This window comes from Primulina huaijiensis, chromosome 12 (assembly GCF_012295235.1).
Source record: "Primulina huaijiensis isolate GDHJ02 chromosome 12, ASM1229523v2, whole genome shotgun sequence".
NCBI classification, from domain to species: Eukaryota; Viridiplantae; Streptophyta; class Magnoliopsida; order Lamiales; family Gesneriaceae; genus Primulina; species Primulina huaijiensis.
Window position 1 is genome coordinate 8,951,170 of NC_133317.1, and position 18,320 is coordinate 8,969,489.

At 34.3% G+C, this 18,320-nt stretch overlaps 1 protein-coding gene across 2 annotated transcripts; it reads right to left on the reverse strand.

Annotated features, from left to right (window-relative positions):
* Positions 1-13,795: 13,795 nt before the first annotated feature.
* On the reverse strand, positions 13,796-16,275 carry LOC140990218 (uncharacterized). Of its 2 annotated transcripts, XM_073459807.1 has the most exons (4): positions 16,234-16,275; positions 16,116-16,178; positions 15,793-15,958; positions 13,796-14,177 (listed from the first exon to the last, which is right to left on the reverse strand). In XM_073459807.1, exons 2-4 carry the CDS (start codon positions 16,165-16,167, stop codon positions 13,946-13,948), a joined length of 450 nt encoding a protein of 149 aa, XP_073315908.1. In that variant the 5' UTR covers positions 16,168-16,178; positions 16,234-16,275; the 3' UTR covers positions 13,796-13,945. The 2 variants fall into 2 exon arrangements, with proteins under 2 accessions (XP_073315908.1, XP_073315909.1); XM_073459808.1 differs by lacking the exon at positions 16,234-16,275 and having other exon boundaries at positions 16,097-16,211.
* Positions 16,276-18,320: the final 2,045 nt, after the last annotated feature.

The following is an 18,320-nucleotide window of genomic DNA, read 5'->3' on the forward strand; positions in this document are numbered from 1 at the left end:
ATAAGGACATGTTTAGTCCGAATCACATGGAGATGTGAACCCACGGCTAGTTGTATCAATGAACCATTGAGGGCCACACAAGTACTAGCTTTCTAGATCCCGTTGAGAAGTAAAATAGTTCAATGTGTTGAACGGCTTATAAAGGAGTTTATAATCGTAAGAAAAAATAGAAGTATGACTTCTATGATGGAAATGTAACTTTTAATTTGTGGAAGTGTTCCTAAATTAAAAGTTAGCCAAATAAATAATGTATTTGAAAATTGTGATTTTCATAAACATTATTATGGACTAAATTAAATTAATTCAAGTGTTGAATTAATTAAACACTAGTGGACTTAGTAGAGTCCAAATAATTAAATTAATTCAAGTGTTGGATTAATTAAATAACATTGGGCCTTGTAGAGCCCAATCAGAAATAATTATTAAACTAGTGGGGTTGAATAAAATCAAGTGAAGTTTAAATGGTCTCAAATGTGTTTACGACATTTAAATAAAAGTTCATGGGTCTTGTAATTGTTGCAAGCCCAAGTGAAAAAGCATGCTAGGGAGGTGAATGGTTGGAGACAACTTTTGAGTTAATTGCATGGCATGCACATGCATTTTTTTGCTTTAACTTTTTCCACAACCAAGAAAAGTCATTTTCCCTTCTCTCCCTCAACCCCCTGGCCGAAATTTCATACACATATTCTCTCTAATTTTTGTTCTTCAATTGTTGAAGAAATCCTACACTTCTCAAAGATAAATGCTCTAATTTTTCTAGTGCAAAATTAGAGTGGATCTACCTTGTTAGTGGTGGACCTTATTTTGAAGGAAAGAAGGAAGCTTATAGATTGTCTACCTTCAAGAGCCAAGTTGTTTACAACTTGGTTGGAGCCATAACATCAATACTTGTGATTGATAGATAAAAAATTCTAAAAACCCTATGTATGACATTTGTGTGTTTTCGTATTTGCTACATATTATAGGATTAGGGTGCTCGGTTTTTACCCTTGAAAAATTATTTTGAAACTTCCATTGCGCATTCGGGCACCTTAATCGATCCCCTTTCATGGGAAACCTTCAAGATTAAGTACTGAGAACTATATCAGGAAATCTTTGTGCAGGAAAAATTGTATGAGTTATCTATCCAAGGATAGCTTACAACCTGGCAGATCGAGATTTCAGCCGAGCCTTGACATTGCATCAAAATTTCAAGGTGAAAAGGCTAATGAAATAAAGTAATAGACCATATTCTATTACATATCAAATGTCATATGCTCTATCTAATACACATCATTCAGAATTGTTTATTAGAAATGATTTCATAGAGATACCAGAGATATTTGGAAAAGTTGCTCAGGCGATTTATCCAGAAAGATGTAAATTTCCTTTAATACAGGAAACAGATATCCAAATACAAGACAAACCGATTCTACAGAGGAATCAAAGTCTTAGATTGGAATCAAGAAGACTATCTTTTCAAGGAGATAGAATTACAAGTTATCGGTGGGGAAAATCCCTTGTCCAAGAAACCCAACAGGAACTGAAAAGCTTTTTAACAATAGGAAAGCTTAGATGCCCAGAAGGGTGAAAGGAAATCGAAATAGTATTTGATATTAAAAAACAGAGGAATCAATTTTCTTGTAATGCCCTCTACTATTTAGAACAACCTATGATAGGAACTTACCAAGGAATGATCCAGGTTGGAAAATTGGAAGTTCATATCACAGGGAATACATGAAAAGAACCAGATCAATTGGTTCTTAGACTAGAGTTTCTCGAGGAACATAAACTTTGGAAACGTCTAGAGTCTGGAATGGAGTTTATGGCCGATAATAAGATGTGGAAAATTCAATGACCACAAGCCCATTCTCGATTTACATTCCAGTAAGAATGTTATATGAACAATATAAGGCAGAATACTTTGCTGCTTATATTGATTCAGGTGTTGGCATTTGTACAGCAAAAAGAGGAGTTTTTTCAAATAATTTGGAAGAAGAATTATCAAAGATTGCTGGAAGAGATTTTGCAGATGAATCTTAATCTTATGTAAAGGGATTAAGATGACTAAAATCATGATTGGCGGTACTAGACAAACACCTTGGTACAAGGTAAAAACACCACCAATTTATTTTCATGATACAGGAGCTGACATTTTGCTAGGAAACAATTTCCTACAAATGTTCAAGTCCTATAAGCAAGAAAATGAGACTAGAAGATTAGTGTTTACAACCTCTTGTAATCACAAAATTATAGTCCAGAGATTAAGAGACGCATTTTACAGAAAATTTCCAATCCAGTTTCGCAGCAAGCGTGGTGATTCAGGACAACTTCTGAACCCAAAAATGAAAGATTCCAGACGGTTCGGAGAAACAATGCTCCATTTAAGAGCAGATAAACATCTCCAACCAGAAGAAATAGAATATCTTAAGATAACTCTGCATAAGAATGAAGTAAATTACAATGAAGATCCCTTGGCATGCTGGGAGAGAAATCAACTCAAAGTTTGGCTTAAAATTAATGAAGACAAAAAGTATGAATTTGTCTGTTGCAAGCCTATCCCAATGAATATCATTGATCAAAGGGATATGGAAATTATAATCAGGGAGCATTTAGACCTTGGTTTAATTAAAGCAGGAATGTCACCATATAGCAGTCCAGGTTTTCTAGTAAGAAATCATGGTGAGATAAAACGAGGAAAACCCAGATTAGTTATTAATTATCAAGAAATTAATAAAATTCTGGAGTTTGATGGGTATTTTATACCTAGTAGAGAACACTTGATTAGTTGCATACGCAACGCCAAGATATTCTCTAAGTTCGACTGTAAGTCTGGATTTTACCAGATTAAAATGCAGGAGAAAGCAAAAAATTCACAGCTTTCTCCACATCACAAGGACATGATATTTGGGAGGTTAGAGATTGGCTAATTCACCTCAAATATTTCAAAGAAAGATGGATAATCTTTTTAAAGATTATTTTAAATTCATGTTTGTTTATATTGACGATATTTTAATAACATCTAAGAATAAGGATAAACATGTTAAACACTTGGAGAATTTTTCCAATGTTTGTAAAAAGGAGTGGTTTTATCTGAAAAGAAAGCAGTCATTGCAACAAGAAAGATTGAATTCCTTGGAATTGAGATCGATGAGTCAGGCATAATTCTGCAAGAACACATAGTGGAAAAAGTGCAGAATTTTCCAGAAAGTCTCAAAGACAAGAAACAACTTCAAAGCTTCTTAGTAGTTGTTAATTTTGTTGGGATGTTTATTAAAAACCTAGCAAAACATAGAAATGTGTTTAGTCCATTGTTGAAAAAAGATGCTAGATTTATATGGACAGACGAACACACAAAGAGACTATGCCAATTAAAGGAGATTTGTAAGAATCTTCCAAAAATGGCTATACCCCAAGATGAGAATGATCTGGTATGATACACAGATGCAGTGATCATTGATGGGCAGTAGTTCTTACTAAGCTCACACCCGAGGGAGAACAACCATGCAGATATTGTAGGGGTTTATTCTCATATGCAGAAGCCATTAGATAGCATATCAACGAGAAGGAATTTTATGCAGTAAAAAGGGCTTTTGAAAAATGACCATTATTTTTATTTGCAAAGAAATTCACTTTGAAGTTTGATAATACACAGGTGAAAACTTTCTTAAGGAATATAATTGAGTCTAAACCCGAGAAGGCCAGATTATTAAGATGACAGACATTATGTCAAAATTATATTTTTGATATTGTGATTATTAAATCTCACGAGAATATTCTTGCAGATTTTTTAACAAGAGATGGACAATATTGACATTGATGCTATTATCAAGATGCAGAATTATTTAAGGGAACACCTTGAAATGCTTCAAACCGAGTTCAACAAGTTAGCACTGACGCAGAAATTGCGCGAAGACTTCAACAAGCGGATAAGAGAATTGTCTCTGACAGAATTACAGGATGTTTACAGGCATATACTCAGCTATGGTCTGTGATACAAAGGCCTATCTTCCAAGACATTGAGAAGCCACTGGTTTCTCAAATGGAGAGTTTTCGAGTACAGGACTCTATACCTTGAGCAGGAGATTCAAATACCCCTAGCAGAAGTGTTAGGTCGGGATCATCTTCAGATGAGTAGGCTAAAACAAAAATTGAGACTCCAGATCCTTATCTCGAGTCCTCAAGTCAACCCTTCACCTCGAGGATTGAAGAGGAAGAGATCAACCTTAGACCCAAAACTGACAGGGGCAAAGCTAAGGTTGGTAATAATGAAGCTGCAATTTCTCCATTTCAGGTTTACCAACAGATTTGGGAGAAATCAAACACAGAATTGGCATCAACCCAGCTATGGTTCGAGTTGATGTGGCAGGAAAATATCCTAGGGTATGGATGAAACAAAATTCATATCCAAAGGAAGTCAAAGCTTGGTATGAATTTGGGGCTCTTGCTTCAGTTTATACTACTTCACCCAGCTTCCCGGAGATATCAACATTACCAAAATAGATACAGGAAGCGATACATGAAACTTGAACAAACAATGATCATTTGTCCAGGGGAGATATTTTGGAACTGTATTTTTTTAGTACAACACCAGAACCAGCAGGAAAAAGCTCACACGAACCCTTTCATTTTATCAAGCTAAGGAGGCCAGACATGAATGTCCATAAATTCATCAAAGACCCTCCTACAAATGAAACACCCCTAGTATCTTCATTCAATGAAGATGACATATCTACCAGAAGAGCATGTGGAGTTTGGGTTTGTTTAACAGAGATGGACAAATTCAAGTATCCATTTAAATTCTATCAGAATTCTATAAATGGATCTTTCCTGTTAAATACTATGATAGGAAAAACAATAAGCTTTGCAGAAGACCTGTTTGAAAAGAAAAGAAATCTTCTGTGGAATAGCAAGCTGCAGGCAAGTAAAGAAACTCGCCGAAAATTCTGTAATATGGCACGTGTAGGAAGATGGTCGGAGAACATCTGTCCAGAATACCAGAACCAGAAAGAGCCGGAGTTTGGTAAAGGGTTCAAGCCGAGATCTGACCGGAAACACTTTACCGACACCAACACAAGTAGGGAAGGACCACATGCACGTTTTCCTCGGGGACCTTGAAAGCCAAAGATTCCCCGACAAAACTAAAGTGGACATGTGACCAGCCCACTAACAAAAAGGAAATGCCACCATGTGAGTGGAATGACAAGGACCACCAATAATCAGTGGTAAATGACAAATGAACATTGGATACTTTATTTTAAAAGAGAATCCAATAAAGAAAAATAAGAAAGACTGGACCCAAAAATCACACTATAAATAAGAGTAAATGGGAACCAGTAAATCAACCAGAACGAAACCTAAAGATGTATTTTACATATCTAAAGGTTTTGAAAAGAAGAATCAAGTATAACAAAAATCAGCTGGAAGCTCTCAGATCGTTAGTTAAAATGTTCAAAGAAAAAGAAGATGAGATTACAGAAGATATCTTACAAGCTCATCTCTACTGGTATTGTGGAGAGATAAAAGAAGAAGAGAATTTGATTTCTAGATTGATAATCTAGAAAAAGACATTTCAAAAATAATGGAGGGACCACCTCAATGGACCACTCAACCACTACATGGTCCATACGCAAGCTGTAAAGGCTTTTCAAGATTTGGAATCCGAGTTTCAAATCCGAATAAGCTTTCTATAAATAAAGAAGAAAGAAGGAAGTGAAGATCATCGAACATTTTCCTCATTTCTTTCAACAAATAAATTGTAATATTTCTTTTTCTAGTTTATGTGTTTTTCAAGTTCGGCTACTATAAGCAGCTAAACAAGTTTTTGCTCATCTATAGGAGATTTCAATGTAATAATAAATGTTTGTGTTTGAATAAAGAAAATCTTTGCTCTAGCCCACTCATGTATTATTTTCAAAATTTTATCTTTTATTGTACACCCTAAGGTAGGAAACGAATTAGGGTTGTGCTAAATGTTGCTGAAGAAATCTGTGTCGGTAACCATCGGTTGCGATCGCATGGTTGGACTGTGAGGAGCAGTTCGTAAACCTTATTTATAGAAAGCTTCTTCGAATTTGAAACTTGGATTCCAAATCTTGAAAAGCTTTTACAGCTTGCGTATAGACTATGTAGTGGTTAAGTGGTCCATTGAGGTGGTCCCTCCATTATTTTTGAAATGTCTTTTNTTACCTAAGGAATCATGTAAGTGATGCTGCTAGGCGTTTAACATGATTGGTTGGGTACTATCAGACTTGAGTTCTGACGTTCTTGTTATTAAGGAGTTGATAATTAAGAATGGAGCAATTAGGTTATGCTCGTATAAGGACATATTTAGTTCGAATCACATGGGTCCCTCCATTATTTTTGAAATGTCTTTTTCTAGATTATCAATCTAGAAATCAAATTCTCTTCTTCTTTTATCTCTCCACAATACCAGTAGAGATGAGCTTGTAAGATATCTTCTGTAATCTCATCTTCTTTTTCTTTGAACATTTTAACTAACGATCTGAGAGCTTCCAGCTGATTTCTGTTATACTTGATTCTTCTTTTCAAAACTTTTAGATATGTAAAATACTTCTTTAGGTTTCGTTCTGGTGTGATTTACTGGTTCCCATTTACTCTTATTTATAGTGTGATTTTTGGGTCCAGTCTTTCTTATTTTTCTTTATTGGATTCTCTTTTAAAATAAAGTATCCAATGTTCATTTGTCATTTACCACCGATTATTGGTGTTCCTTGTCATTCCACTCACATGGTGGCCTTTCCTTTTTGTTAGTGGGCTGGTCACATGTCCACTTTAGTTTTGTCGGGGAATCTTTGGCTTTCGAGGCCCCCGAGGAAAACGTGCATATGGTCCTTCCCCATTTTTGTTGGTGTCGGTAAAGTGTTTCCGGTCAGATCTCGGCTTGAACCCTTTACCAAACTCCGGCTCTTTCTGGTTCTGGCATTCTGGACAGATGATCTCCGACCATCTTCCTACATGTGCCATATTACAGAATTTTTGACGAGTTTCTTTACTTACCGGCAGCTTGTTATTCCACAAAAGATTTCTTTTCTTTTCGAACAGGTCTTCTACAAAGCTTATTGTTTTTCCTGTCATGTTATTTAACAGGAAAGATCCAATTACAGAATTCTGATAGAATTTAAATGGATACTTGACTTTGTCCATCTCTGTTAAACAGACCCAAACTCCCCATGCTCTTCTGGTAGATATATCATCTTCATTGAATGAAGATACTAGGGGTGTTTCATTTGTAGGAGGGTCTTTGATGAATTTCTGGACATTCATGTCTGGGCTCCTTAGCTTGATAAAATGAAAGGCTTCGTGTGAGCCTTTTCATGCTGATTCTGGTGCTTTACTGAAAAAATACAGTTCCAAAATATCTCCCCTGGACAAATGATCATTGTTTGTCCAAGTTTCATGTACCGCTTCCTGTATCCATTTTGGTAATGCTGGTATCTCCGGGAAGCTGGCTGAAGTAGTATAAGCTGAAGTAAGAGCTCCAAATTCATACCAAGCTTTGACTTCCTTTGGATATGAATTTTGTTTCATCCATACCCTAGGATATTTTCCTGCAACATCAACTCGAACCATGGCTGGGTTGATGCCAATTCTTGTGTTTAATTTCTCCCAAGTCAGTTGGTAAACCTGAAATGGAGAAATTGCAGCTTCATGATTACCAACTTAGCTTTGCCCCTGTCAGTATTGGGTCTAAGATTAATCTATCCCTCTTCAATCCCCGACGTGAAGGGTTGACTTGAGGACTCGAGATAAGGATCTAGAGTCTCAATTTTTGTTTTAGCCGACTCATCTGAAGATGATTCCAACCTAACACTTGTGCTAGGGGTATTTGAATCTTCTACTCCAGGCATAGAGTCATGTACTCGAAAACTCTCCATTTGAGAAACCAGTGGCTTCTCAATGCCTTGGAAGATAGACATTTGTATCACAGACCATAGCTGAGTATATGCCTGTAAACATCCTGTAATTCTGTCAGAGACAATTCTCTTATCCGCTTGTTGAAGTCTTCGCGCAATTTCTGCGTCAGTGCTAACTTGTTGAACTCGGTTTGAAGCATTTCAAGGTGTTCTCTTAAATGCCTCTGTATCTTGATAATAGCATCAATGTCAATGTTGTCCATTTCTTGTTAAAAAATCTGCAAGAATATTCTCGTGAGATTTAATAATCACAATATCAAAAATATAATTTTGACATAATGTCTGCCATCTTAATAATCTGGCTTTCTCGGATTTAGACTCAATTCTATTCCTTAAGAAAGCTTTCGCCTGTGTATTATCAACCTTCAAAGTGAATTTCTTTGCAAGTAAAAATAATGGCCATTTTTCAAAAGCCCTTTTTACTGCATAAAACATTTTTCAAAAGCCCTTTTTACTGCATAAAATACCTACTGCTTTCTTTTCCAAATATTTGATTCTGCATCTGACAATAAACCACTACAATATCTGCATGGTTGTTCTCCCTCGGGTGTGAGCTTAGTAAGAACTGCTGCCCACCAGTGATCACTGACATCTGTGTATAATACAAGATCATCCTCATCTTTTAGGGTATAGTCATTTTTGGGAGATTGGCATAGTCCCTTTGTGTGTTTGTCTGTTCATATAAATCTAGCATTTTTTTTCAACAATGGACTAGACACCTTTCTATGTTTTGCTAGGTTTTTAATAAACATCCCAGCAAAATTAACAACTCCTAAGAAGCTTTGAAGTTGTTTTTTGTCTTTGAAACTTTCTGGAAAATTCTGCACTTTTTCCACTATATGTTCTTGCAGAATTATTCATGACTCATCGATCTCAATTCCGAGGAATTCAATCTTTCTTGTTGCAATGACTGCTTTCTTTTCAGATAAAATCAATCCTTCTTTTTTACAAACATTGGAAAAAATCTTTAAGTGTTTAACATGTTCATCCATATTCTTAGATGCAATTAAAACATCGTCAATATAAACAAATATGAATTTAAAATAATCTTTAAAAAGATTATCCATCTTTCTTTGAAATATTTGAGGTGAATTAGCCAATCTCACTGGTAATACCTCTCAAATATAATGTCTGGTGTGGAGAAAGCTGTGAATTTCTTGCTTTTTTCCTGCATTCTAGTTTGGTAAAATCCAGACTTACAGTCGAACTTAGAGAATATCTCGGTGTTGCGTATGCAACTAATCAAGTGTTCTCTACTAAGTATAAAATACCCATCAAACTCCAGAATTTTATTAATTTCTTGATAATTAATAACTAATCTGGGTTTTTCTCGTTTTATTTCACCATGATTTCTTACCAGAAAACATGGACTGCTATATGGTGACATTCCTGCTTTAATTAAACCAAGGTCTAAATGTTCCTTGATTATAATTTGCATATCCATTCGATCAATGATATTCATTGGGATAGGCTTGCAACGGACAAATTCATAATCTTTATCTTCCTTAATTTTAAGACAAGCTTTGAGTTGATTTCTGTCCCACCATGCTTTCATTGTAATTTTCTTTGATCTTTTTCTTGACATCTTCCAAAGATACCTTAGATTCAAACTCTACTTCATTCTTATGCAGAGTTATCTTAAGGTATTCTATTTCTTCTGGTTGGAGATGTTTATCTGTTCTTAACTGGAGCATTGTCTCTCCGAACCGTCTGGAATCTTTCATTTTTGGATTCAGAAGTTGTCCTGAATCACCATTTTGTGAAGCGCGGGGATCAATTAAAATAAATAGGGAATAAGGGTATTTGTGTCATTTTTTTGAAAGAATTTCTCTCACCAGTAGGGGAAAAGTTTAGTTTGGTTTTGGGACTCAGTGCCAATTTACCCAAGTTGATTTTAAGGATTTCATTGATATTTTTTTAATAAATGTTGAAAAATATTTGGACATAAATCTCTAAACCAAAACATAAATTTATCATAACTTTTTATGTCCAAAAAACTTTTTCAAACTGCCTAAAATACGAAAAATGACAAAAATAACCTTATCTTTGTTTTTTTTAAATTAATTGATTATTTACTGAGCCAGAAATAGTATCAGAGTTGTGGTAATATTATTTCAAACATACAAAATTATTATCACTGTGTGATTAAATGTTCAAGGAAGAGAATTTTCTCAAATAATATGGGCCCGAACACATGTTTAAGATTAATTATTAAATAATTTCAATATTTTGGAATATTTGAAACAATCGAAAGGTAAAATTATGATTCAGTCTAATAAGTTCATGGAAATAATACCGGATTCTTCTAAACTCTCCGGAAATCTTAGAGAAATTCAAAAGACGGTACATAATTATAACAATATGTTGTATTATGTACCACAAAATGTGGAAAAAATCCTTGAAAGACAAAATGCAAGCATATCCCGATGAACATAATTGATAAAAAAAGATATTCAGATTATTATCAAGAAGCATCTGGCTATTGGTTTAATCAAAGCAGGAATTTCAGCATATAACAGTTCAGGCTTTCTTGTAAGAAATCATGGTGAGAAAGAAAGAAATAAACCCGGATTAGTTATTAATTACCAAGAAATTATTAAGATTGTAGAGTTTGATGATTATTTTATACCTAGTAGAGAACATTAACTAGTTGCACACGATATTCTCGAATTTGAATGTATGTATGGGTTCTATCATATCCATATGTAGGAAGAAAGCAAGAAATTCACAGATTTCTCCATATCACAACGACACTATATTTGAGAAGTCTTATTAATAGAATTGACTAATCCACTCCATATAATTCAAAAAAAATGGATAATCTATTCAATGATTATTTCAAATTAATACTTGTCAATATTGATGATATTTTAATATCTAAAAATATGGAAGAACATATCAAACACTTAGAGATTTTCCATAAACTTTGTAAGAAGAAATGATTAGTTTTATCTTAAAAGAAGCCGTCATTGCTACAAGAAAAATCGAATTCTTCGGATGCCAGTGATATCATATTATACACGGATGCCAGTGATTATTGGTGGACAGCGGTTTTAACAAAACTTACACCAAAAAGAGAACAATCATACATGTATTGCAATGGTCTGTTCACAGAAATAGAAATCATACAATGAGATATCAACGAAAATGAATTTTATGCAGTAAAAAAAGCTTTTGAAAAATGATCATTATTTTTACTGACAAAGAAATTTACTTTAAATATTGATAACACACAAAAAAGCTTTCTTGAAAAAAAAATATATATAATCTAAACCCGAGAATTTTATATTATTAAGGTGACAAGTTTTATGTCAAAAATATACTTTTGATATTGTGATTATTAAATCTCATGAAAATATTCTTACAGATTTTTTAACAAGAGATGAACAACGATGATATCGATGTCAGCATAAAAATACAGAGACAATTGAAGGAACACCTTCAAATGCTTCAAAACGAGTTTAACAAGCTTTCTCCAAATACAAAAGTTGCAGATAGGCTACAACAAGCCGATAAGATAATTGTCTCTGATCGAATTACATGATGTTTAGAGGCTTATACTCAGCTATGTTATGTAATGTAACTTTCTACAGTGATGCTACATGTACATCCATATTTGTACATCAATTTGTACAACACAAAAAATTCAATTTGTCAAAATCTCACTATATATTGAATACAAAATCTCGCGATATAGCAGTAAAATCTCGCGATATAATGATTGTAAATATCGCTCTAACGATATATTGGTTGTACTTTTATCATTATTCAACTTTCTATTCTCCAAGGCATAGAGAAGCCATTGGTTTCCCAAATGAAAAGTTTTTGAGTACAGACTCTATATCTGTAGCAGGGGATTCAAGTACCTATAGCACAAATGTTAAGTCAAGATCCTCTCTAGATAAGTCGGCCAAAACAAAATTGAAACTCTAGCTCCTTATCCAAAGTCTTCAAGTCAATCATTTACCTCGAAGATTGAAGAGGGAGATATCAACCTTAGACCTCATACAAACAAGGGTAAATCTAAGATTCATACTAATGAATCTACAGTTTCTTCGTTTAAGGTATATAAACAGAATTTGGAGAAATTGAAAACAAAAATAAACACTAACCCAGTCACAATTCGGGTTGATGTAACAGGAAAATATCACAGAATATGGATGGAAAATAGTTCAAATTCCGAAGGAGGTCAATGTATGATATGAATAATATATCACCCAGTTTCTCAGAAATTTCAGGATTAATTCAAGAAACAGTTCACGAGACATGACAAAAATGATTGTTTGTCCAAAGTAGATATTCTAGAACTATATTCTTTTAGTGCAACACCAGAACCAGTAAGAAGAGTCTTACACAAAGCCTTTCATTTTATCAAACTAAGGACACCAGATACAAATATACGAAAATTTATCAAAAATCCTCTAACAGAATAAACACCCATTGTTGTTTTATTAACTGAAGATAACATCTCTACCAGAAAAAAAACAAGAGGTCTATGAGTCTGGCTTACAAAGATGGACAAAGTCAAGTTTCTTTTCAAATTTTATCAAAATTACGTAAATGGAACTTTCATGTTAAACACTATGACAAGAAAAATATCAAGTTTTGCAGAAAACCTATTTAAAAAGAAAATAAATCTTCTGTGGAATAGCTAGCTAGCGGATAGTAAAGAAGCTCGTCAGAAATTCTGTAACATGGCTCGTGTGAAAAGATGGTGAGAAAGAATCTGCCCAGGATGCCCAAACCAAAAGAAGCCAGAATTCGGGAAAGGTTTTCGGACAAGATCTGGCCGAAAGCATAACGCAGAAACAAGTCTAAGTGGTAAAGGAGCACACAAGTCACGATTTCCTCGGGACCATACAAAAACAGAAGATTCTCCGACAAAGGAAAAACAGACATGTAGTCCAACAACTCCATTAATGGAGAATTAACCACCACTAAAAGAAGATTACGCTAACTAGCGGAAGATGAACGAACCACTCAACTACCATAAAGACAAGCCACTAACTAGTGGTTGAAAGGACCAACGCTCACAAAATGATGTCGACTACAACTGACAGAATAATTCACAAGAATTTAAGTTTGGATTTCAAATCCACCAAGACTTCTATATATACCAAGATAGAAGGAATATGAAGACATTATTCAACCACTTGTAATAGTTTTCTTTATTGTATGTATGTTGTAATTACGGCTATTATGGGTAGTTAAACAACTTCTTCCTCTCCTACTAGATGTTACTATGTATTAATAAATTGTAAGTTTGAATAAAAAGACCAATTCTTACTGTCCATTTCATGTATTATTTCAAACTGAATCACTTTATCATACACCCTGAGATAGGAAACAAAACAAAGTCGTGTTAGGTGCTGTAAAATAAATTTACGTCAGGAATGATCTGTTGCGACTGTGTGATTGAACTGTGAGGAGCAATCTATATAACCCGATGGATACAATCCAACGACACTCTGATCAAAGAGGTAAACGGTTTAATTTATTATACAGAAGCATGGTGAACCATTAAAAAAAATCAAACATCCGAAATATGATACATAGACTGGAAACATTGTGTAGTTGCATGTCCTTGGGTTATATGTATTTAAGAACATGCTCGATAGGTTTAACAATATCACATACTATAATTATGAAAATTGATGATATTTTTGAAAAATTTAAATGATTAAAGTGCTAAAACAAACATTTGGAAGAATAGAGAGTTAAGGAAAAAGTTATGTTTGAGGATGACAGCTATTAAAAGTTTGCCCAAAATATTTGTATTTTTATTTTTGAAAAGTAAGAAGCAAAAGTCTAAAAATAAAAAATTCTAATTTCTAAAAAAATAATTTTTTTTAAAAAATGTTTAATAACCAAACACTATATTTAAAAAGTGTTTTTTGTCCATTAATTTCTCAAACCAAACGGACTCTTGTACACATAAAATGTAACTCAAATTTGACACATGCTAACTCACTATTCCGACAAAAGATTTAGAAAGGCAAAGAGGAAAACTATGTCTAGTAGAGAACAAGTCATGCCTCACTTGGAAGGACGTCGAAGAAATGATAAATCTCATCTTCATCAATCACTCCCACTTTTGTGGAACAAACTGAGCAACACACATTTTTAAACGTTTCAGCAGCTGCTTCCGTCTCAGATCCTCTTCTGTTTCTTTTACGCTTGCTTCCTGGTTGCGTTGCTTCTTCTGTTATCTTGCAATTTACTACAAATATTGCTCGGTACCGGGTGACGATTTTTTCGTGCCTACAGAGTTTGCAATCAGAAAAAGGTCACCAGTTGCTTGTAATATCCTTCAGAATTGCACATTAGGGTTACAATAAACTTAAGAGGAACGATCGAAAATTTGGCAGAGATATAAAATTTTCAGAAAAAGCAGATAACACAAACGAAGAGAAGTATACCAGAAGGAAGAACCTTGATATATTTGTAATATATTCCTAAAAAGTAACTGACGCCAATACGGGGGTGCAATGAGTCAATCTACCATGAGTGGCTCGGTTAAAACTCGACTCGAGCTTAATTTGATTGAGCTCGAGTCGAGTTCCAGTTTTCATTGTTTCTTGCGAGCTACAAGAATACACACACGCACGCACACACATATATATTTTAGAAGGTATATATAATTTAAGGGTATTTTTGTATATACAACTCTAAATTAAAATAACCTAAAATTTTTCAAGCTCGAGCTCCATTATGCTACATATACTTTAGAGCTTTTCGATCACGAGCTTGAATAACTCAATATTTTCGTGAGTCGAGCTCGAGTTTGAAATTGAATACTCAATACAGTTCAAGTCGAACTCGAACCTACAAAATTTAAATCGAGTCGAGCTCGAGTGGTATGATACTCGAGCTCGACTTGACTTGTGTGCCCTACGCCAATATTAGGTGATGTGCTCATGCTAAGGATCATTCATTCCGTAAAATCATTAATCAATTAATCGTTCTAAAATACTCACATGGCATACTTGAGCTTGGTTCATTTTCACTACCCAGTTAAACTTAAACCTGATTGTTGAACACCGATATCATATACATCCCCAACAATGCGGCAATCATTGTAGAACTACGGCTCGGAGTTTTCACCGCATGGAATATAGTCAAGAGAACCACAACAAAATAGTCAGGCTGCAATTCTGTTCACTATTAGGAATATCTTCTTTATGAACATACAAGTCAAGTATCTTTTTCTCATCCTTGTAGGTAACCACCTAGCCAATAACCTGTGACTTTGCCAAATCCAAAAATGGTTGACCTGCTGTGTAACTAAAGAAGATAAATATATCACAAAACTCACAGAGATTCTGTCTTGTACTAAGTTATCATTAGTAAAACGTCGCCTAATTTTATTGCCACCAACTGGAACAAGGTAGCGCAAGTTAAAATCTAACATGTAGACCTCTTCAACACCTAACATAATGATTTACTCAAATTGTTCTCAAAACTATGGCGTCAAAGTTACTGGATTGTGAAAATCCATGTGCTTCAAGGATGACAGTTTAGGAAAAACCATAGGGTCAGCCTCTCAATAGAAAAAAATTAAGATTTTTATACATAATCATAAAAGTGAATGTTCCAGCCCAAAAATCCACAAATCATTCCCCTTCTCCTCCCCTACTCGAGTATCTTCACATCCACCATAATACATTAATACACAGTTGAATCTTCTACCAGAGCATCAAATATAAAAGAAACAATTTACACAAAGTTTGCATATAAAACAAGAAAATCAAACAAGAAACGAAAGAAGACACCAGGAATTCTTTTCTACTTCCCAACTTGGATTTCTGAGAAACGTGGAATCCAAATATAGAGAAGAAAAACTTTATTTTCTGAACGTGGAGGAAAATGAACATACCTTTGAGAATCTAAACACAAGGTAGTAAAGCAAGCTGGGCAACTGAGAACAGCATCAGAAGTATGACCTCTTCTTTGTTTCCGAGCCCAAATCTCATCATTCTCGTCAAGTTCTGGGCCGTAAAATTCAGGCTTCGAGGAGTAGTCTATCTCATCATCGTCGGAAACTGTTGAATCTCAGGAGAATTAAAATAAGTAAATCCCTAACACAACATCAAAATCCACAAATGTCAGCAAATTTGACACTTATTTCGAATCTAAGAACAATCAAATGACACAAACAATCGAGACGGAGAGAAATTTACGAAGAATCTTGAGCTTCACCTGTTTGCTGGGAGATTGGAGACGCGGAATCATCTCCAGTTCGTTCTTCCATTTTTGCAGCTTCTCTGATGAACTAGCTCTGAGGTTCTTAATTTACGACGGTTATTCACATTTGGACCCTTTGATTATCCAATGATAGCGTCTGAGACCGTTTGCAATTAATGCTATTTTTTTAAAAATTATAAACTAATCCAGTTAAATTGTGTTTACAATAGCCGACAATATATACGTCACGCTCGAGCTACATTTGTGGCGCCTCAAACCTCGCCACGTAATCATACAAAATGTGACGTCATATGCATAAAATTTTTCTTTTCAACGACGTAATAATATAATGCATATACGACAAAATAGTGCAATCACCACACTATCTACGTCAATGCAGCTGAAACAGTATAATACATACACACATACAACTCAAGTAAGACAATAACTATATTGTTTCTATCTACTATCAACTACAGGACTCTTTGACTAGACACACCTAGCCCTTCACCACTATCCTGTCTCACGGCATAGTCCTGTAACCTGTCCAACAGAAACAGCCCCCAAAGGGTGAGCATACACAACAATCATCATCGTAATACATAACAGTTATATTATCAACAATATAAAATATAACTGGAATGATAACAGAAATACTCCCTTTGCTGTCTCTGGACAATCCAACCACCAACGATATCAACGTCATCACTCCCATACTACTGCAACAACAACATCGACGATACGTCGCACCCCAACACCGGCGACAGCAATATCGTCGAACGAATAACATCAACGATACGTCGCACCCCTACTCCGGCGACAGCAATATCGTTGAACGAATAACATCGACGATACGTCGCACCCCAACACCGGCGACAGCAATATCGTCGAACGAACAACATCAACGTGACGTCTCCCAACAAACGACAGCCAACAATATCAACGATAATAAACAACAACATATATAATATCAAATCACTCAATACCAGTGATTTATCATCGTTCAACACAATAGTATTCATCAATACTAAACAATAACAACATATGCTCGTACGTCAACACGTACCTGATAATCGAGTATATATAAAATCTGGCTATTTCTTTGATCCCGAGGCTCGTGATGTATCTAAATAATTCAACAACAATTATCAGATCATTGTCACCGTATCAACACAATTATAACAACCTCAATATAGCACAGCAAATAGCCCAACAATAATTAATTCAACAAAATCTACAACTCGATTATAAATTCTTATCTTTCAACAATTAATATTTCGGTGTATTTTATTTCACCATACTAACATCAAATACACACTAATTAATTAACTTCAAATAATAGGCTATTTTACAACATCCGTCAAATTAGGAAAACTTTATATCAACATGTAGCCTATACTTCGTAGACTCCGAATATATAATCAGAATTAATAACAACTTACAAACAACTCTCCAATCTCAATCCAACGATTAAAAATTCCTAATTATAATAAATTGAGAATAATTCAAAATAACACCACTATAATCATCTCTACTTCGTTAAAATCATACACTATTCAACAATCTTCAATTTCTGTACGATTTAACAATTTATCGGATTTATTCCAAAAATCGACGAATTTCAAACATCACCAAAACTATAAAATTTATACATCAAATCGAAGACCTCGTGTCAACGATTCCAGAACTGAAGTCGGTTCGTCGATTGGATAAACCGATAAGTCGTACGATCGAAAAGAAAATTCAAAACTGTATTTTTCTTTCTCTCTCGTTCCTGCCTCTGTCTCTTGTCAATCTCAATCACTTTGGTGGAAATTCAATGAATTCCACCGACTCAACATTTATTTATTTTTTTGTTATTTTTTTTATTTTTAATATTATAATATATTATATTATATTAATAAAATAATATATTACATTTATAAAATATTAAACATTTTAACACCGGTATATCCTTTTGGACCAGCCAAACGATCAAATATTCCAAAACTCAAAACATGAAACTTCTATATCTTTGAGTTTTCTAAGTTATATCCAAATTTCAGATCATTTGGACTTCATATGACCAAAACATGTCATATTTCATTCTTTAAAAATCGTTAATTATTTAGTAATCTCATGTTACTAAATCAACAACTTGTGATATTCACTTCAGGCATTACATTTTCGAGTTTTTATAATTAAGTTTAAGTTCAATTCGTTTGAAGATTACTAAGCTCG

Coding starts and splice junctions, on each gene's coding strand:
- LOC140990218 (XM_073459807.1), bottom strand. CDS start 16,167: ATGGAAGAACGAACTGGAGATGATTCCGCGTCTCCAATCTCCCAGCAA. Junction 15,959..16,115: donor TCCAATCTCCCAGCAAACAG/GTGAAGCTCAAG, acceptor GAGATTCAACAG/TTTCCGACGATGATGAGATA. Junction 14,178..15,792: donor TTGTGTTTAGATTCTCAAAG/GTATGTTCATTT, acceptor CAAACTCTGTAG/GCACGAAAAAATCGTCACCC.